Here is a 22,542-nt window from a genome sequence, read left to right as displayed (position 1 = left end):
ATTACCCACGTGAAAAAGGTGGTTGGCGTGAGAAAGGCACAGGAACATGAACTCTTCATTTCTGTGGTAAATGTTTGACATAAAAAGAGTTACTTGGGATTTTGTTGGCAACTTACAGAGCTAGCCATACCTTTTGTTTCCATGGTTGACCAATTAAGAACAGAATTTTGGGGAGTAATTGTCATAATAAAAAGCTAATGTTTTGATTACTGGGTATACAATTTACCTTAAGCGTGTTACTATTACTCCGGGCGCAAACGTAACATTGTCAAAAAAATTGTAATTAAACAGGGTAGCCACAGAGAAAACTTTAGAAATATCATTGACTGGAGTACCTGAAAAAATGTAGTGAAAAACCATTGTAACGTTTTGGGGTTTTGGTAAAAGTAGGAATAACTTCTTCATTTTTTTTCTGACACATTGATGAACTACGGTAAGCAAATTTGTTAGATTCCCATTTGCTAGGTTATAAGAGGTCCTGAACACAACAATTCTGTGTCGTTCGATGATATGCGAGAACTATTCCGGATTTCGGAGCTTCACAAAGCTGTGATATGTACTGTTAAGCAGATAGACCTTAAAGACAGGATTTGTTAATCACAATTAATAACACATGTGTGACATAAAATACATGTTTGGAAATAAAAGTGCATTTTAGGCTTTGTTGTATGAAAAATGTACATGTTTGACAAATTGTTTGACATATATGACGCAACACCTTAACCGCGTTTTTTCCCCTGTTTAACTGACATTGCAACAAAAGAGTCTGCCTGCCGTTTACGCCCTGCTCATTTGATAAGTATATTTTTTTATAGTTATTGTTTCAAACAAAATAATACGCTGTTTTTTAAACAGTTATTGTTTCAAACTAAATAATACTCTTTTACGTAAAACTATGATAGTTTATGTCTCTTTGTACTTTGATAAGTATTATAGTTGTTCTGGAAGTCAAAAACATGTATTCAAATTTTCTTTTAAGTACATTTTTCTCAAAACATAAGGATAACATGTTGGACCTTCAAAGTAGGAGTAAAGCATTAAAAATATGCAGATTCATGCCAAATATGTGCACGTAATAATTCATGGCAACAACATAGTCAAATTTGATACTTTATCCTTTTTTACATTATTACGTAATGCTTCTTTACCCAAAGCTGGAGAGAATTTTGAAAACAAATATAGCAATAACTTTTGTTAAATTATGTTGGATAGGTTTTGAAAGGTGGACATTGAAGCCGAGCATGCCAGAAAGCATGTAGCATTATTCAAATTACATGCATTTAATGGCTGCCATGACAACAGGATATACGAATGTGATTGTAAATCTTGTTTGGCATACTGGTAAAAAAGGTTAAAGGAGCAGGATGGAGCTTAAAAAAGAAACATTGACATCCAGTACCAGTCAATATTGACATAAGCAAAACGTTTCGAATAGGTCTCACAACACTTGTGCCATGTTGTATGTGTTTTCTTTTCTTCTTATTTTCGGAAGATTTCTTGTGACGATAAGAATCCCTTTTAACACATAACCTGTTTTTATCGGCTATTGAATTAAACGCCAAGAACTACTGAAAAAGAGCATATAAGATTTTTGTTCCAGTACCAAACACACGTGGTCAAATGAAACTGTATCGATTTTTTATTGAACAACACATCGTTACCTTTGTCTATACAAGTAAAATATTGTTTTAGCAAAACATTCACCATGTAACTATCAAGATTGAACTCAAAACCAAATTAAACAATAACATTCGGATAAAGACAAAAACAAATAATAAAACAACACACAAAATTATCATTTAAAAGCAAATGTAGTATAACGTTCAGGCATTTTTGCTGTTACCCTTGGCATTACTCTCATTATCTTATGTTTCATGTCCTTTTACAATATCCGAATTAGTATCAATTAGGCGCAACAAAATGCGTTTTGTTTCCCGACCAACCCTATTTTCTTAGCCCCGATCTGAAAAACGTGAGATAAAACTCATCACATAAGTAAACACAAAAGTAGAAAGATAAAACTAATCCCAAAAAACACAAACACAGGGTACAGACTTAGTACAGAATACACTTTTTATCTTGACATTAAAACAATTTATAATATTTGTCGAGACACTCTCCATCAATTATATTCTACCTTTTAACATTTTTCGTTCATTTTCATCTTACTATCTTTGTCTTGGAACATTCAAATGTTAGTTGCTCATCTTGGTAAAATGCTCGGTAAACCTCGTTTTCGTTAAATATTCAACACTCGGGTTTGGATCCGACCTCAGGAAAGTAGATCCAAAAAAATTACCATGGTAGAAATTCTTATCTTGCCCACGGGCAAAGATAAAACAAATACTCGTATGTGACTCCTTTTTAATGGTCATCACATTGTAATTACCTCCCTTGTTGAAGACTGTCGTCTGTAGCATCATAGAAACCTTTACTTGTTGCAATATTTAGAATGCTTATTTATTATTTCTCGATTCAAATGTCACCATAAAAAAGTTTTCACGCACCTTTCAAGAAATAATGCTTCACTCTTCTCAGAACTTTTTAAAGACCGATTTGACTATTAAAACTATCTGAATCACTGCGCGCATATCCGTGACAACCACGAATTATCACATATCCATACGCATTTATTTTCACTACGCACAAAAGAGTTCCAGCAAAAAATACATTTTTACTTAATTTTGTTTAACTTGAGTGAGAGAAAAAAGCATCTATTATAGCCGCTCGTGTAAGAAAGGTTCATCCCAACTACATATATTAATATCCATAACAGTATTTTCAAGTGTTATCAATTTATTCCGTAGTTATTTCTGCAGAAATTGATAGAAGTCTGAAAATATAACAAATATAGTATTGATACACACGCCGGAAGTTTAACAACACATTTTAATAAGCGCTTTCCACTTTAGACTTTGGAAACTATAACTGTATATTTTAGACGCGCGTGTTAAGAGACAGTATCATGTTTACTGGTCATAACCGTACTGTCAGTATGTGGCAGTTTGAAATTGCCCATGATGTGTTTATTAGAATTTAACACCAAATGTCACATGTGAATTATTATCAAAAATAACTACAATATAAACTGAAACAACCAAGTGGTGCGATTGCTTTCATTTTGTACATGATATGTCGTTTACTTCGTATTATTCATATTTAGCTTTTGAAAACAGAAACAACTTGTTCATTTTATTTGTACCTTTACAATACTTCAATTATTACAGTTTCTTCACTCTAGATATTTCACGACCATATTCCTACCGATTTAGAACATACTTAGGGAGGCTATTGGTGTTTATATTTGGATATCTTAAATGAATCGATTAAAATCGTACTTCAATATGTGAAACAGATAAACCAAACACACTTTAACACAGCCTAATCATATTCGTAAATCTATAACTCAGTAATCTCTAAATAAACACAATGTCATAATCTGTCGGATGTCATAATCAATCACATTGGTTGCTTTATTCATAACTGATAAGCACTCGATCGTGTAGTAAATTTTTATTCAAGATATCTATGACCACGAAGCCGCCATGTATAAAATTCTAGTGAAGGTTATACACGCGTGTAATATAAAAATAATGGATTTATTATTTTTTGTGCGCATTCAAACACTGAAACAAATTAAATGACAGTTGTGGAGTTGTAATTATTCGATGACATTGACAGTCAGTTTATAGCCGAAGCAGCAACACTCGGATTTCGCTGTATTTTTAAGCCTGTGTTTTAAAGCATATTTTAACCTATTAGAGTTTGCTGTGTTTTTAAGCGTATGTTTAAATGCATATTTTAATATATTATTTGTTAATATTGAAAATAATACACTTGACATTGATTTGTTGATGACTGTCGAGTGACTCACTGTCAGAGTAAAAAATACTTTAACCCTTTATATATTATTAAACCTACCTATGTATATTGGCTTTACCACATATTTACAGTGCCATATGCTTGCCATGACAATTTGGGCTGCACTGACTCATCAATGTCTCCTGCAACACCTTTGCACACAGATGACCTTTATGTATTAAAGAAGAAAGTTTTTGACCCCTCCTCTAACGTGACTGCCGAAATATCAGTTATATTAACATTTAACTCGATGGTCATGTGTGACTTATAAAGTTTGCGGAAATAGTTAAACCAGACTTGCAGTTTATGTAATATTACATAGTAGATCCAAATAAACGTGTTTTACCTGGACAACAAGAGTCTGAGCGTTCTGTTTCGTCAATAACAATTCTGACGCAAACCTTTTCTCCAAATTGGGAGGATGATTTTAACATGACCGAGTTCGTGCAGTTGGTAGAGGTGGCATCATAGGCTACTACTACCATATAAGGATGTGGATTTGTCCAGGTTTGATCTTTTGGGTTCGATTTCAACAGGTATGGGAGCATAATGAATACTCACTACCATCAGAGAAACAACCGTCGACCCAAAATATTTATTTACGATCAGCTTTACATTTGACCAACTTTACAGTCAGCAGAAATGTGCGTAACTTCCAAGTGCATTAGAATATTACTAGACTGGAAAATGATTTGACTTGAATCCTTGTTATTGTAATAATGGTGTTCTTATACATTTTGCTTTTCCGGAAAAGATGACAAACAGGTACAAGTGCAGGACGTATCTAACTACATGCTCGTACTAAGACAACGCTCGTAGTAATGCTTATTTGAAAAGTCATGTCAAAGTATTAGTTAATTACTTTCAGAACTTCAGATGCATTTGAAAGCGTTATAGTAAATATATTTCCGAGATCTATCCCAAATCACCGCCTTGAAACAGGATGTTTTAAATAAATGCTAATATAAAATCGAAGATGTGTTATGATATTATTAAAGAATTTTACTCTTTAAGTCACAATGTCAATGCACTCAGGTACAATTCTGTTTGACTTTCAAAAAATTACAATGCTCTACATCATAGTTTAGTGATATTTTGTACCAATAACTCTAATACTGTGGTAATATCTCACTCACAAGTCCAATAAAGACCATCGTCAAGGGTACGTAACTGTGTGACGAGAAGGTTGTATCTAATGGCAAATATGCTAGGAACTACTTCATATCATGCTGATACTGTGTGGCAGGTGTAGGAATAAACACATGCACATTTTGGACTAATTCGTTACATGAACTTCAATAAAGCCCAAAGTGAAAGTTTATGTTAAAGGGCACCTAACTTTTAGCCGAGTTGTCAGAATTTAAGTAAGAAACGCCCAATCTCTACTATTCGCCAGGACGATAAACTGCAATCTAGCCAAGACTGTCATAATCATATTCAAGGGTATTACATAATGCAAGACGAAATGGATACATATGCCTATCAGTACTTACTATCATAAAGGTAATGCACCCCAAGGAGTAGAGTGTTAGCATTTAATTTGTGGGAGCAGTTGTGAATGTTGTACTGTACGGAATTGTATATGATTTAACCTGCGTTATGCAAATTTTATACACAAAAATCTTGATGAAAGGTAGACATTTAAAGAACACATCGATTTTAAATGATTTACATATTCAGCCAAAATTTCAACAAGCGAAAACAATTATTTCATAAAAGCATTAAAACATAGCCAATATTGCTCTCACGAAGCCTACTGTACAATTGTTCAAATCACGAGTGTAAACATTCAATAAAGCAAGATGGAAAAGTTTATTATCATATTTTATATCGCTCGCTTTCCTTGTTCGACTCAATCATGTGTGTGCACTACTAGAAGGTTACTTGACAATCCATACACATAAACATATAGTACCAAATTCTTTGTCACTTCTTTTGTGCATTCGCATCTACACAAGCACATTTCAAAATATAACTTGCAATGTGAAGCAACTAGCCCCAAAATGTTATGAACCATTTTTAATCCGTTAAAGAAAGATCAAGCTAAGCTTACTGTGTTAGTTTTGGCATGAGCCTTTTCTTTAATTAAATCAAGATAAACTAGGTTTGAAGGAAATAATTAACCTTAATGACATATTATACTAAAACCTATTACGTTTAAGTTATTACGAATATTTTGGACCTGACGATGAAATTTATTATCCCACGAGGCAGTATTCAATTTACTAGCAAAATTGAGAAAATTGCACAGACTGTACGTTCTTGCCTTTTTTGTGATCCTTTTCGTTCATATCTATAATATTTCCCATTCATTTGTAAAAAATAATATTGTTAAACATAAACTTTTTTTTCTAGAAACTTCCCCCAGCGCTTATCCGCTAACAAGAGGGCCACTTGAGTTATGGGCCGTACTGTACAAGTACGTATTGTCTTTGTAAATATGCGTACTCAATTCCAGTTAAATATCTTGAATGAGTTTAGTCTGATCAATCTTAAGTTATTTATTCGCCGACATACTCATCAATGCCAAACTTTCAACACAGCTCAACTAAGATTTTTTTAGTCTTATATATGTCGGAAAACATTTCTACGTGCATTCTATACCAAACAACACATTATGAGAATGCTGCTTCCGAACAAATCTAGCAAAACGGGTCTGCATTGACCCATAGATTCTATAAGTCGACTTAAGTGATCACTTATGTTATCTGTCTGATTGCCAATATATAGAACCACATAAACCACCACACAATGTGCATATGTAACTATCAGATCCGCTTCTTTCTGTAACATCAACATGACTGCTAGACGAAGTAGTTGGTGGCAAGGCGATATGTATGGCCACAGTACTCTATCTGTGACATCAACATGATTGCTAGTCGAAATAGCTGATGGCCAAACGATAATCCACTCATTCATTTTTTTGGCAAATATGGAGCTGGAGTGAAATGTCTTGCTCGGGTATTTTGATGTCGGTGTTGCAAGGAAAATATAATTGATAAATACATTTACTTTAAAAAAGGTTAAGAAACATTGTTTTTCCTAATTATAATATCTATAATTTGTTAGTTCATTAGACCACTTCTTTCTTTATGGGGTATAAAACACACACACAACCTATTAAAATGCATATTTGGGAGTTTAATTCTAGATTTAGATGTACCAATACCAATTATACATGCAAACAAAAAATGTAATCAGGTTTCAGCAGCCCGGCTTTGTGCAGGAATACGAGTCAAAGGGACTACCTAAACAGTCCTCATCGTGACCAGAGGAGCAAAACCTTAGTCGAGACATTGTTCCGACACCGCACGTAACAGAGCAGTCCCCATCAAACCATGCCGACCATGCTACAAATGAAACAATTGGTTTAAAGAAGAGCTGGTTTTTATGTTTTCTTTACGATTCCATCAAATTTGAAATAAGCTGAATGCTTATATTTTATATTTAATAAAAACAAAATGACTTAACTAATGTTGTACCGTTTACTTGAATCGAACCGTTTGATTATCTTTTCTTTTTTTAAAGCTTGTATTTAAAGTGACAAGTACATGGACATGTAGGCAATGAACATTGAAGCATCTCGAAGCTGTTTCCTCCGCAGGCGTCTCCTCCATATGCAGGTGCAGGGTTAGTACATGTGCGCATGCGCTGGACGTGGCCGTTCTCACATGTAACATCGCACTGCGACCAAGCTGACCAATTACTCCATCCGCCATGAACTATATGAAATACATTACATTGAACACAATTATTTGTGACGAACCCTCTATAATTGAACATATCCTTTTACTTTACGTATATATTACAGTTTAAGAACAAAGGCTGTCATGACTAAGATTAAATATGTCAAAGAATAAATTATCTTGACATCTTAACAATACCTGATCCATTTTCAAAGTGTACCTTCATGTTGCATCTTTTACAACTATTCGACGTACCTATACACGGAGTCATGTTGCATGTGACATTGTCCGTGTTTTTGCCGGAACAGTCATCCACGTGTCCGCTGCTGCAGTGGCGTAATCGGGTTCGAGTTCCATTGCCGCACGTTGTTGAGCATGGCAAGTTAAACCAGCTCGACCACGCTGAATAAGAACTATATTACTAAAGATTGACATAAGTTCCACATCTTGGCAATAAATTAAAGTCAAATATTGTTACAAGTATGAATGTAATAACTTATCTATGCCATTGCAAGTGATGTTTAATGATTGGTTTTGCCGGATTAAAAGGCATGCCTCTATATCAAAAGTCAAAAGATGTTTTACACCGTAGAGATGATTTTTACTATTAAATCAAAATGTTTTGTTTTTCAAAGATAGTTAAGGTTTGATTATTTGTAAGACAAAAGACTACTGGAAATTCTCAAGGTGATATGTTTTACCAAATAATCATTAATCTTGGTCAGAATGACTTCGATGAACATTAGATTAAAATCCATTATGAGTAATGCTGCTAATCATAATAGTGACAATTTTCTTCCAGCAACTAATCGTTAGTTTTATTTTTATCGCAATAATCATTAAATTATTCTTGTGATTATATATCAAAATGTTCAAACCTTCTGGAATCAAGAATGGTAAGAGCCTTAACAAAACAATCAATATATTTGTGTAAATCATGTTCACCAAATATCGTTCTAATCTAATGTATATATGTAGTGCTTACTCGGACATGCTTTAAGTGTACATGTTTCAAGTTCTTTCCAAAAAACATTCTATTATTACACCATGGATCATTTAAAGCTGGCACATACTTCTGAACAGTACCAGGAAAGTGACATCGCTCTCGACTCTTTACTTACTCCAGATTGAATAATAACTTAAATACCACCTGGACAAGGCTTCATTTGACAGGCGATTGTTTCCGTTTTATTGCCCGGGCAATCCACCACGTGTCCCGTGTTACAATGACGTAGTCTGGTTTGGATCCCTGTACCGCAGGTTACCGAACATGGACCGTGGAACCAAGCAGACCATCCTGTTAACAATGAAGATAGATACATTCTACGTGATAGTACACACATTTTTACATACTTCATTGAAATGCAAAAATTCAAATGATACTGCCGTTTTTAGAATTGTCAACTGCTGTAGTGTTTATATGCACAGAGGGCAGCAGTGATGTTTTAAATGTTTTCCTTGCCTATATATATTTGGCTCTTTACACAACCTTTATGTTTTTTAGAGAATAAAAAAAGAAAAACGAATATTTTTCGCTGTCTTGCGGGAAAGCTAGTTGATGTGATCATTGTATAAAGCGCTTAAATCCATTTGTTTAAAATAAAAGTTGTTTGCAAGATTAGTAACGGCCTTTGTTATTATATTTTCCATGTGTAACATTGCTTTTATTTAAATATCAACAATACATTGTTACGTAACGCTATGTAGTGTATGCTGGGTTTGTTATTTATGTCAGAAATAAGCTTATGGAGGTAATGTTCTTTTTGGTATCATATACACGACTTTGAAAACAAGATTCGTGTATAATATACCGTGTTTCATATGTATCTTGTTAGCTAAAATGATGACGCGCAGTAAATGCAAAACACTTTTCTAATTGGTGTACAATTCAGACCGACGAATCAGGGAGTTGCTTGCATTATGCCCATAGAAAACTCTAAAGTAGCAAATATAGCGTTAAGTGTGTTTTTATAACGCAAAAGGATAGAAATAGTTCAGAGATTTTGTGGCTGAAGTATTTTGAAACATTTAGCAGATGGGAATGTCGATGCCGATTTTGAAACCTTGTAGTGAATCTATACAAAGTAGCATATTAGCATGTATGAGTTGATGGGCGACGATGTTACATCAATAGGCCGATTTTTTTGAAGTGATACGATTTGAGTTCTCGGACATATGCGCTTGTTTGGAATCTTTTAAATTACTTTGTCGTATAGATGAACACACCCCTCTGCCTGATTGTGTAGTATTGAAGGGGTTTTTCGTTCACATCTGTTGTTGTTTTTTTGTGTGTTTTTTAATTAAAGGTGGTGTTAATAGCCGCTGTTTCCCAAACAAATGTGTATTTTATATATATGTAGGCTAGGAAAACATAAAAGGTACTTTGCTTGTGCCTCTTTGTTAACGTGATAGAAATTTAATGGTAAATATATATAAAATGATAGAAATATCGATCGAATGAGACTTGAAAAATTAGCTAGTCGTATCAGAAAATACTGGTAATTGAAAGTACCGGATAAATGCGTTACGGGTGTTGTAGATGAGTATGTCTGTTGTTGTGAAGTATGTGGTACTGTCGTGTGTGACATTGTCGTATAAACCGATGGTTTTGCTGACTCTGGTAGCATGTTACATTGACGGTCATCTAATGATATGTCGTCAATTGCTACATCACCAAGGTAGCCGTTGCCAACGGTAGCCTCAATAATTACCTTAAAATCACACAATGCTATATAAAAGCTTCAAACTGGAAAAAAAAAACTGCTGAGTATCGGTATAAGGCTTGTAGCAGAGCAGACGACATTGGTTTATTTTTTTTACTTTAATGATATGGTTTAAGCCAGGCGGACTGTTCGAAAAAATGATTGATCTATAGGATGTATTATACAGCCGCAACGAAACTAAAACCAAGGAGTTATTTACAGGCTTTAACAAGATACTGTATCTCTAGTATTGTGTAAAAACATATCAAACACGTCAAGGCTGACAAGCTCTTACTACTCGTACTTTTATTATTTGAATATTCAAATTCCGTTTTTTTAGATGAATCATAATTTTAAAACATATACGAACTGAGAAGATGACGTTCGATGTTAATGGAACATTAGCTTGCTGCCACTTATTTCCTTGGTTTCCATCTAAAGACCACGCTATTTTTCCGGGACGTTGAGACCCATCGTACTCGTAAATGTTAAGTTGACCAATACTAGATCCGTACATAGAAAACCAGAACGATAAACAAAGAGGGTGCCTTGCAGCAATCAACTGGCTCTCTAACCAGGCTTTCTCATTGGTTTGACGGGGTGAACTGGATTCAATATAGATATATGTTCCTGAAAAACAAGAGCAATTGTCAACAAACTCAAAGTAAGAAAACATCAGAGTATGTCTATGCATGTAAACAAATGACATATTAATTGAACATGTAACTGGCTTGACAAATAATTAGATCAAAACTAAACACAACACTTATAAGTAATAGGTAACCGGTATATTACCACATGTTCAATATTCCAAATGTTAGCTTTAAAGTTATGGAACATATCTTTGGCTGCCCATATGAACATTTAAAACTCACCAGAGCTGTTGCCAAATGTATGATCGTTTTGTGGCCCTGTTCCGTCGGTTGCCGTTTGTTGTTCATGAAGGGTCCAATCAAAATCGTCCGCGCCCTGGGCGTTATGCCAGGACGTACACAACGTGTTGTCTTCAAAATCGCAGTCAACTAAAGGCTGAAACCCTACAAGTGTAAAACTCAGTCATTATGCAGATGAAATACCGATATGCTCAATACCGTTTCATTAAATCTCCCACGTCCGTGTCCGCATTGATAACGTCAAAACATGCAAAATGGGATACCAATAGAAGGGTAGTACGTCATACGCATATCATGGTGCGGTGAACACTAATATGGACTTCCACTGTACAAGCTTACGTAAAAAAACTTTATTTCTTAGGTCTTCACTAAACTCCCTTATTATTTTTTGTTAAGGTTTTGGATTTGCTACCAGCCTCAAATCTGGTAGCCTGAAATAGATATTTAGTTATGCAGTTTTTATGGTTTATCTGATTTAAATTCTCAATATGTTTTTCAAATTTAGTAAACTGTATCTTTTATTACAAATTCATATGTTTTATCTTTAAAAAAACACCTTTATTTTCCAAACATTTTAAGGTATAGCTCTGGTTACTTAAACCGTAACTGAAATCTGTTGAACGCAAATAAGTGTACCTTGGTACAAATGTTGCCAAAGACAATTACACACATGTAAAGCAATGGCCCGAAACTAAGGTTATACTATTCAGAATTTATTTCAAAACCAGGTAATTTTGCTCACGATGTTGTCTAAATTAAGGAATGAATTGCGGTATTGATGTCATTATCCGGGATATGAACGCAATTGGGCTGGTCAAAGTGTGTGGACTCCACGCCTACTTTGACCAGCCCAATTATGTTCATATCCACGATAATGACATCAATCCCGCAATTTATTACTTATGTTTACATCAATAGTTCATTATTTCATTCAAGAATTGTTAAACTTACTTCATTTCATTTAAGAAAACTTTCAGTAATCTTTTCTCATCCATTCTGTAAAAAGAACGACACGACTGTAACCGGAAATATTTTATCAAATCACAATAACGCGGAAAAAGATCAATCACTTGAAATCACGTTTAAACGTAAAATTGAAACATTTATGGCCAAAACATTTAACATATCAAAAATCAACACTTTTTGATATGTTAATTTATATTTTACGGGACTTGCTGACACAATACAAATCAAAACAAGATCAACAATTTTCATGTTTATTGTTATGCGATGAGTTGCGAGCCAAACATATCCGAATATGTTGCGTTCATCTGATGATAATCGCAATTGCCAAAGGCAGTTCAATTAAGGAATTGAAGTTGAGGTGTAAATTTTGTAGCATATACAATCACTGCTACAAACTTATTGTAAAAAGGATAAAGATGAACTTTTTATGATTTTGTACAAATGAAAAGTTATTTAAAGGTATTTTCTTAAATATCAATAACAACAACAACAACAACAACAACAACAACAACAACAACAACAACAACAACGACAACAATTACCTTTATTTGCCATGGTAACATGGCTACAACAGACTACAAAGTTCGATGAAGCATCGGTAAACAAGATAGTAATGAATATTTCGTAACGATACATTTGCTTAGATATTTCTATGCTATCAAAGTGAAATTATTACGCAATATAATAATGTTAGCTTTTGCAACTGAAATAGAGCTTTATGAACGTACGAGTATTTATTTTAACAAATCATTTTCCTTTTAAACATCCACCCACCATATTTCCCAGATTTAGCACCGTTTGTTTTGATTCGCTGACAGATCTCCGTACGGCGACATCACACATTATCAAACAATATGACTGAGTGGTATAGGGATGTATTCCGACACCAATGGATTCATCGCCACCTACGGTGCTTTCACTGTGACGGCAATTATTTTGAAAAATACTAGGTTGACGTCGTTTACGTTGTTAACGTCATTCTAATGCATCCGGCGTGCGCCGGATCTGCGTTAGTGACCCTGTTCAGGACCCTGCAACTTCTACACCATGCATACTAATTTCAAGATATTGTCAGTGTTTGAAGCGGATACTATCCGCATCTTGTTAATGTATATTTTGATGTAGAAATATTAAACCATATTTGTTATATGATAACAATCCTGTTTATTTTGGATCATCCCTCTTATTGGCGGGTTCAGTGACATTGGTACAATTAGTTAAACAATTCATTTGACACTTTGAAGTAAAATGTATATTTCTTTATTTTCATTTTGTTTTGGGGAAAAGGAAACGTAAAATAGTATTTTCTGCAAATAAAAAAAATGATATCAATAACAGTATGAATATTGTTAAACCCATACACAATACGTACCAGCGTTAATTCACGACTTTAAAATTGGCAATCTTATTTATAATTAAGGACAACTGCCCCTCTAAAACATATCCAGGTTATATAATTATACTGAATTATGCGAGAAATTAAGGACAAGCTTTGTAGTATGATAAACGCGAGATCTATAAAAATGTTTAAAAATGATTTGCAATAATATTCATCGTAATCTATTGACATTATGCTTTATTTATATCATGCTTATTATCTTAGGTTCAAGTGAACGTCTACTTATTTATATGGGACATTTTCAAATGTCCTGATTTTTGTTTATACGCTTGAAGCAGATTTTGTGGAAATGTAATATATTTCGTAAAGGTATCGTTTGATTGTTCCTTTAGTTATAACTAACATAAAATGCTCTATCGACAGGATTCGAGTTTGCGATATGCAGTCCTTCAATCCACTACAATGATTAAAAAAACACCAACGAACTCCAACAATAACAAAATCCAAATTTGGCGTTATAATTTAATATATCACGCTGGACTGTGTATTCATTCCTTAATTTTATATATATTTAAGTTATTTTGGCAATCATGCAATACATTAAGAAGCTACTCGTTTTAGTATGGTGTCAGTTTTGTTAAAAAATCGTGTCAAAGTTGCAGTCAGCATGCAGTTTTCAATGAGATTCCTTTTATGTGTAATGTTAACAGTAGTACATTCACATGAAATAAAAATCAGTTTTCCGACCTAATATCAAAACATAAATATATTAACATGGCCATGAACTATGATCGTTAAAATCTAAATTGTATAGAAATACAAACGAGCTTATCTTTACGCTTATTGTCATTAATAGTTAAACAAGGTAATTCAATTTGACTTTAAAAATACTTTTTCACATCTATTAAGTTTCATTTTATGCGTGTGGGCAACGCTTGTAATGACACTCACTGCAACAATCATGTCAAAGAATATATTCATATTTATAAAAAGCTATTTAAAATGTCTGAAAAAAGACTCACAACAGTATCTGATTTTCATAATTGTTTAAGATAATTTAGGCAGTGTGCCCCCCGCCCACTTCCTATTAACTGAATGAAAATGCAAAATGAGTATTCCAAATGGTGCGCCGATAACGTCGGGTTTTATACGAATTTATGTCAGCCTTGCTGATCTGTATTCTGATTTTCTAAGCCTTAGTACTAGGAACGGTATAATAAGTATTTTAATTTGATAAGAATGAGAATTTTAGAAGTATCTGTCGTTTTACCCCCTTCCCCCTTACCTCAAATCCTGGACACGCTCCTGTTGCTAATTCATTACGCCGCATTGATAGAGGATGTTCCGTTATGAATATAAAATCAAAAATGCCTGATGATTATATCAAGAAAAGTCAACGCAAAACTTAAACACAGTTTGACTTTCTAAAATAAGCAACGTACTTATACGTTTTGCGATACTGTGTACCTCGTATTAGAGTGATAAGTCTTAAACTGTGGTAGTATATCACTGCACAGGTCTTATATTGATGATCGTAAAGGGCAGGTAACTGAGTGACGTGGAGCTTGAAGCTCACGACAAATATGTCAGTAAGGTATTCCTATGATTGAGTTAATGTATGACAGGTTTAATAGTACGAGTGAGGGCCTTCCAATCCCATAACAGACTTCTCCGTTATAAAAGCAATATTTAACATCGCAGTTATCTCGCGGTGAGTATACCTTTGATTCCGAATAGGAGCCTACACAGTCGGCACCGTTGTACTGGGCTGGAGGGTTGTCACAGGTGCGGTTGCGAGATTTGTACTGTGATGAATAGCTCTTAACGCCTAAGGGCGTGCCTATCCCATTACATAAACTTAATATTTACTATTGCAGTAATCCCGCGGTAAGCACACATCAGAGTCCGTAAAGGAGCCTACACAGTCAGCACCGTTGTACTGGGCTGGAGGGTTGTCACAGGTGCGGTTGCGAGATTTGGTACCATTCAGACACGTCACGGAACATTCAGACCAAACACCCCATCCGCTCCATTTTCCATCAACTTAAATACGCTAACTAGTAAACACAGATTGTTATATTTAGACGATACTTCAAAAGAAATTACTAAAAGTTTCAGAGTTTAAATAGTACAGGTTTACCACAATTTTACTTACAGACTGAAATAGATAAGTTGATGGAGTGGATTACACAAAGTACAAATGAATTTGTGCGTCGTCTTATTTTCGCTGTATTTTGAGGTAAACATTACCCCGGTTCCCGTTCGCGCGTAAAGTTAAAAAGCGCATGCCGGGTCAGGCCGATGTGCATGGTCAAAATTACTGGCGAAGATTTGTGAGTCGGTAAAAAAAACAGTGTTCTTGGCAGAGTTGTCAAAGAAAATTGCGAAAACGCTACTATTTTGTGCTTGTTGAGCGATTGCACCTTGGAGATAACTTCCTTCTGAACATGCATGCGACGTATACAGTTGTTTTATCGAAAACATCTTGTAGATTTGAGCTCGTTTTCACACATATGTCTCAACCCGAAATCTGCTAACCTTTTTTTTCTTTTTGAGACATCAATGAAGTCCCTTTTATTTTCCCCGAAACATATGTGCTACCAGGGATCGGGGCACCCCTGACAAACACTTACAATTATACATAACAGAAATAACCAATCAGTGTTTCGACAAAGAAAATGTTTTAAAGAAATATATCAGATATTTTATCAGCAATACATCAATGCAGTGGTGCAATAAATATGGTGTAGTGTAGCCCCATTCACGGGTTACCTTCCTTATCTTGAACATTTCTATTTCCGTTAAATTTACATGTGCTTCGAATTTATACATTGTTCTTTTTGTCAAGTTCTAGATGTTATTTTCGTTTGTCATGCAAAGATTCAATTGGAATACGCAGGAATAATACTTGATCCACTTTATCCAATAAAATCTACTGAATATCTTTGTGAGTAATGACTTTAATTCTGATACGAAATGTATCAACATTTAACAGTTTAACATAGTCATAGAGAATGTGCATTGTATTATTAAGACATTGATATTTTTCAAGCTATAATAAAATATTTACAGAATATCAAAAATATGTAAGCTCAAGATCAGATTTTGTGGCTTTGCATCATTTTAAGTTTAAAATTTTATTTAAATTCCTTTTTTTCTCTACTTCAGGTGAGTCACAGGGATGTTTATCTTTGATTCTTTTCGCCATTGTTTTTAGTTATCAAAAACAAAAGTAATGGTGAAATTATCAAATTACTTCATGGAGTATTGACATTTGTCGCTGCCTGTATGGAACGAAAACAAAAAAAAATGAAGGCGTTGATGTATGACTCTTAACCTTAATTAAATTGTGAGTATTTAAATAAATATTTCATTAAAGAATTTTTACACTCATCTTTTAAGAATTTATTTTCTAGCTTATACTCTTATCTTTTTTATCAGTGTACATAAATGAGTTCTTTGATATTTCGTACGACTTATTATGCATGTACAATATTCAAATATTCCACCTTATTTTTTTAATACAGCTTCTTCTGATAGTCCTGTTGCCCCATTAAATTTACATTCATTTCTCTGTTTCCATATTTGCCATTTTGTTTCAAAAATAATTGTATTTATGATGTCTTTTATTTTAGATTTTTCAACCCCTAGAACAATACAGTCATAATTCAATTGAATACTGTTTTCATTGTTATATTTGAGTATCTGATTCACTAAGTTGTTAATTTTGTTCCAAATAAGTTTAACAACTGAACAATCCCAAAAGAGATGAAATAATGTCACTCTATTCTTGAGACATATATTACATAATCCATATCTTGATACTTCCATAAGAGCAAGGCGATGCTCTGTGAAGATTATATTTAATATGTACTTCCATTGAAATTGCCGAGCACCTAAAGATGCATTTGAGCTATAAATATGGTTCCAAATTTTTTTCCAATTTAGGTTTGCATTGTTTAAACTCGCTTCCCATTTTATTTCGCTTGGGATTTTCTTACTTTGCCTTTGGAGGTTAAATTGTTTAATGATAGTTTTAACTCTAAGTTCACTACCTTTAAATCTGCTAACCTTCATTACTTGTGAATGATAAAGAATATATGAAATTTCAAAATATTTAATGTATAAAAATAAACGACCAAAAGTTGATTTTGTTATGATTCTCAGTCCAAGAGATCACCCTAGGGACCAATCGCTCGACTGGCCAAAAAATGCAGTCCAAATACCAAGTAACTGTGGTTTGTTATGGATCTCCAATGCAGAATATTTTCAAGGTAAGATTTTAGACTTATATGTTTCGCAGAACTATCGTTTTTATCTCATGCTATGCCTTGTTGTCGATATTTTCTGTATTGTATATGTGAAATATAACAATTTGACTCCGCATTATCAGCGGCAGGTTAATGTGAATAATTTAATTGAAAACAATGATGGCTTAATTGGTAATATTCCAGCAAGTCATGCGCTCTTCTCTAATCCTGTTTAAATCTTAAAATATTCATTTGAATAAAGCAGCTCATTTTTCATTTAAATCATCGGAGGAAAACATTGATATGTTCTCTTGATTTCATAATAAAATATTCCCAGAACGTAAGTCAATTACTGTTTTTTTTTTACAGGAAATTACGTCATAAGTATAAAACAATGTGACAGACATAAACAGACTGTCATTGTCAAAACAAGAATTAAAATTTCTGAAGAATACGAACTCATTCTTGCATTAGTTTAAACATTATATATTTTACAACGATTGTGAAGAAAGCTATGACAGCATATACTAAGTCACTCTTGTTGGCATGATGTTGCGCGATAATGTGGTTTTGTGTTGTGGGGGAAACCAGAGTACCCGGAGAAAACCCACTTGTCCAGCTTGGTGACCACAATCCAAACTCACACGCGCCCCGGAATCGAACCCGGGTCGCCTTGGCGAGAAGCGAGTGCGCTTACCACTGCGCTAACCGGACAACCTTTGCGTTCTTGCATTAATTTACAATTCAGGAAAGTACATGAAAGTAACCTGCAGGCGTTGTTGTTGCTACGGTTGTCGTAGATGTCTTTGTTGTCGCTGCCACTATTGTCGTATCAGTCAAACCGCCAGTGGCAGATGATACCGCTGTTGAAGCTATGGTCGAAGCAGCAGAGTCAGTACCAGACGAGGGTGAGGGCAAGGAAGAAGTGGGTGCACCTGATGCAGATGTTGTTGCTGTAGAGCCAGGTCCAGCCGAAGTAACTGTGTCAGTAGTAATAGGTGCATTTGTAGTTGTTGGTGCTATGATCAATAACATTCAATGAGCGGACACGAATCAATAGGCCGGAAGTACTTTAAAGTTTGATGAATAATGAAGGTTCTTGGATCATTTACCTATAAATAATCACTTGGACGGAGACATATCCTATAATTGCCATGTTTAAACAAGTACTATATTTTAACGCTAGTTGGCGTAGTATGTCAAACATAAACAAATTTCAACGTGTGCTTTAGCTAGAATACCGCGTTATCCGCTACTAGGGACATTGAAGGTGTTGCAAGTTCCATAACTCAAACTGAAACGGCTATTTTTGAAATATGGATGTGGTTTGTGATGGATATCCAATGCAGAATATTTTCAAGGTAAGATTGTAGACGTATATGTTTCGCAGAACTATCGTTTTTTTCTCATGCTTTACCTTGTTGTCGATATTTTCTCTATTGTATATGTGTAATATAATAATTTGACTCCGCATTATCAGCGGCAGGTTAATATGAACAATTAAATTGATAACAAGATGGCTTGATTAGTAATATTCCAGCAAGTCATGCGCTCTTCTCTAATCCTGTTTAAATCTTAAAATATTTATTTGAATAAAGCAGCTAATTTTTCATTTAAATCATCGGAGGAAAACATTGATATATTCTCTTGATTTCATAATAAAATATTCCCAGAACGTTAGTCAATTACTGTATTTTGACCGGAAATTACGTCATAAGCATATAACAATGTGACATCAAAAATTATAAGAAAGAAAATTGTGTTTAAAGTATACTATTTATTTTGTTATTCTTACTGGATATCATCTCAAAATTCATTTTACTTATAAACGGAATTAAATCGTTAAAATCGATCTATTTATTGTTTTAAATTATTCCGGATGCTACATTTCTACAACGCATGTATCGCGGGAAGTTTCATTACTTTGTCAGTGTGTGGTATTCGGCCCATCATAAGCGCGAAGCAGGAAGATATTTTTTATTATTTCTGTTGTACCGAAAACAGCATGTGATCATACGACTTTGCCACTATTCATCATATAATATACAATTTTATTCAATTCACCCGGGAAATATGTTAGTAAGCTCGCCAAAGACTTACTTACTTAGAATTTTCCTGAAATAATTGAATTCAATTGTTAATAATATGACGACTCGTGACAAATCATACATGTATACTACATAAATGGATATTTAGTATATGATATGATATCGGACCATTCAACGTTTTTTGCACTTATCACACATGGATGGCCTTAAGGTTATAAAGAAGAAATTTATTCAACCCCTCCCCTCCACTCCGTCTTATTCACGGAACACGTCTTACTGGAGTGGGCTAAATAAAAATCTTTACTTACTTGTCGAGCATCCAATAGGAAGACAAATGTCGTCAGTTTGTCTGTATTTGCCATCACATTGATTGCCTCCACAAGATGGAAGTGGATTGTTGCAGTTCCGAAATCTGGACCGAGTTCCCTTAGAGCAGTCGCCTTGGCATGGCGACCACGGATACCATAATGCCCAGTTTCCGTCCACTATTGAAATTATTTTACTACAGTAACACAGTTACACGTAAAATGCAACAACATGCTTAGGGCTGTTATAATCCATTATGAAGCTTATACTCTAGATAGTCCTTTTCCTTTGGAAAACTTACACAATTGGAAAAACAATAATTAAAGAAATATAATTGTTTAAAGTTTGTAAACTCCATACTCGGCCATATAAACCGTAACTGCCGAAATGTCAATAAAATAAACATTTTATTCATTGTATGACATATAGATTTATCGAAAAAGTTAAACCGATCTTGCAGTTGACATGTAATTGCGTACAATGCCGAATACTTATATCTGTTTGTTACCTGGACAACACGTGTCTGGGCATTCTGTTACGTCAGTTGCATTTCCGACGCAGTCCTCTCCTCCAAATTCGGGCTGAGGATTGTCACATGATCGACTTCTTGTCATTGTTCCGTTTCCACAGGTGACGTCACACGCGCCCCATGCAGCCCAATCCGACCAGTAACCATTGACTAAAAGGATAAAGGCAGGTATATGGTTAGATTTAGGTAAATTAAAAGACTGAAGCATTGCTCATTCTCATTCCATCCCTGTTTTTGGGTATTTATTCCATTTATACTTTATATAAAGTATCATTAATTCGTCTTTGATAAAAACATAAGGAATGGCGCAGCTATATTATAAATTCATGTTTACTCGGTCCTATTGGACAATCACTCAATCCTTTCATACATACTTGGACAGTTAACAACTAAGCATAGCTGGTCCTCGTTATTATCTTCCATGCAGTAAGCACCACCATACAAGGGTGTGGGATTCGTACAGGTCCGATTTCGTGTCTGGGTTCCAGTTCCACAGGAATGGGAGCAAGTTGACCATTCACTCCAATCGGACATACCACCGTCAACTAAAATATACAAATTTGACCAACTTCACATTGTTTATAGTATACGTAATGTTGAAGAGGATCTGATTATTATCAGACTGGAAAAAATACTTTACTTGTTTCTTTATGGTTTGAAAGATAGATCCTTGTTATTTACGGTATTTGTTCTCATACATTTTGTTTTTATTGGAATAGATTAATGACAGGTACAAGTACAGAAAGTATCTAACTACATGCGCGTACTAAGACAACGCTTATAGTAATGCTAATTTGAAAAGTCATGACAAAGGCTTTGTTCATAATTTTAAGATCGCTCTGGCATTAACAATCGCGTAGAGTTCGAAATGTGGGCATTCTTGCTATTAACACTAATTCACAAATTAAGCCATCAATTACAATCAAATCAATCTGCGAGGAGCTTGAAGGCTTAGCAATAGGACGAACCTGGACACTCCCTTTCAAAACATGTAATGTTGTCATTGAATGAACCGGGGCATGGTTTCCCACCGAAAGCATTTGCTGGTTTGTCGCATACCCGTGAACGGATTCTAAACCCCGTTTGGCAAGTGGTTGAGCATGCGCCCCATTCCATCCAAGAATTCCAAGCGCCGTCCACTTTATATTTGCAAACACGTGTTTTTAGTTAAAGTATAAAGCAATAAATATACATGTAGTCTTTAAATCAAAGTTATAAAAAAGGCTATATCATATTATATTTCATTTTAGTACACTAAACTAACAAAGCGTTTGCATGTTTATTAGTTTCGCAAAGAAAACCAATCTTCATTTAAACTAATATTCTCAATCAATATCACGTAGATTGGCAAATAGAGCCCATTAATGTTTAAGAAACAAAAGTCCTTAACTATTCAAGATATACATATTCCAATATACAGTAATTAACCTGGACATGGTTTCCCAAAACAAGACGTTGATTTGGAGAAGTTTCCTTGACAATATAATCCGTTGTTTTCTGGTCTTGGATTATCACAAGCACGGAAGGTCGTTTTCGTGCCAGATCCACAGGTCGCGTCACACTGTGTGTAACTCCCCCATTCCGACCACCCACCATTAACTGAAAAATATACACTGTGAGAGAAGAATCACAAAAAGTATGAAACGGGACTTACAAAAGTAATTGATTTTTATATACTTCTAGCTACATTAGACAGTGTCACAGTCAAATATAAGAATCAACAGTTAAAAAAACTAGAACTATAACAGAAGGGATATGTTCTCTCGCAATCTGCCATAACATATAAAAATGACAAATATTGAGATAAATTCATATATATTTCATAATGTTATCGAGGACTCAAGTTTGTAATTTTGCCACAAGGTCAATGCAGTCGGGAAGTGTTTGACTAACGAAAACACTGGGAGTTTTTGTCCCTAACTCCTAATGCGTTAGAATTATGTTCAAGAGTAAACAACTCTA

The 22,542-nt window shown here is 34.5% G+C and overlaps 1 protein-coding gene across 1 annotated transcript; it reads right to left on the bottom strand.

Moving 5' to 3' along the window:
• Nucleotides 1–6,981: 6,981 nt before the first annotated feature.
• On the bottom strand, nt 6,982–21,003 carry LOC128215935 (MAM and LDL-receptor class A domain-containing protein 1-like). Its single transcript, XM_052922535.1, has 10 exons — nt 20,955–21,003; nt 20,560–20,730; nt 18,465–18,677; nt 11,125–11,286; nt 10,620–10,879; nt 10,060–10,258; nt 8,698–8,844; nt 7,803–7,949; nt 7,413–7,583; nt 6,982–7,211 (listed from the first exon to the last, which is right to left on the bottom strand). Exons 1-10 carry the CDS (start codon nt 21,001–21,003, stop codon nt 7,066–7,068), a joined length of 1,665 nt encoding a protein of 554 aa, XP_052778495.1. The 3' UTR covers nt 6,982–7,065.
• Nucleotides 21,004–22,542: the final 1,539 nt, after the last annotated feature.

This window comes from Mya arenaria, chromosome 14, assembly GCF_026914265.1.
Source record: "Mya arenaria isolate MELC-2E11 chromosome 14, ASM2691426v1".
Taxonomy (NCBI): Eukaryota; Metazoa; Mollusca; class Bivalvia; order Myida; family Myidae; genus Mya; species Mya arenaria.
Note: the sequence above shows the minus strand (reverse complement) of the source record. Positions and strands in the feature narration are given on the sequence as shown.

Bases quoted from the DNA above. Each gene is read 5' to 3' on its own strand.
- LOC128215935 (XM_052922535.1), bottom strand. From the start codon at position 21,003: ATGGAAGATAATAACGAGGACCAGCTATGCTTAGTTGTTAACTGTCCA. The intron at 20,731-20,954 runs GTATGTATGAAA...TTATCCTTTTAG, and splicing joins CTTAGTTGTTAACTGTCCAA to TCAATGGTTACTGGTCGGAT. The intron at 10,259-10,619 runs GTTCGTATATGT...TGTGATTTTAAG, and splicing joins CATCGAACGTCATCTTCTCA to GTAATTATTGAGGCTACCGT.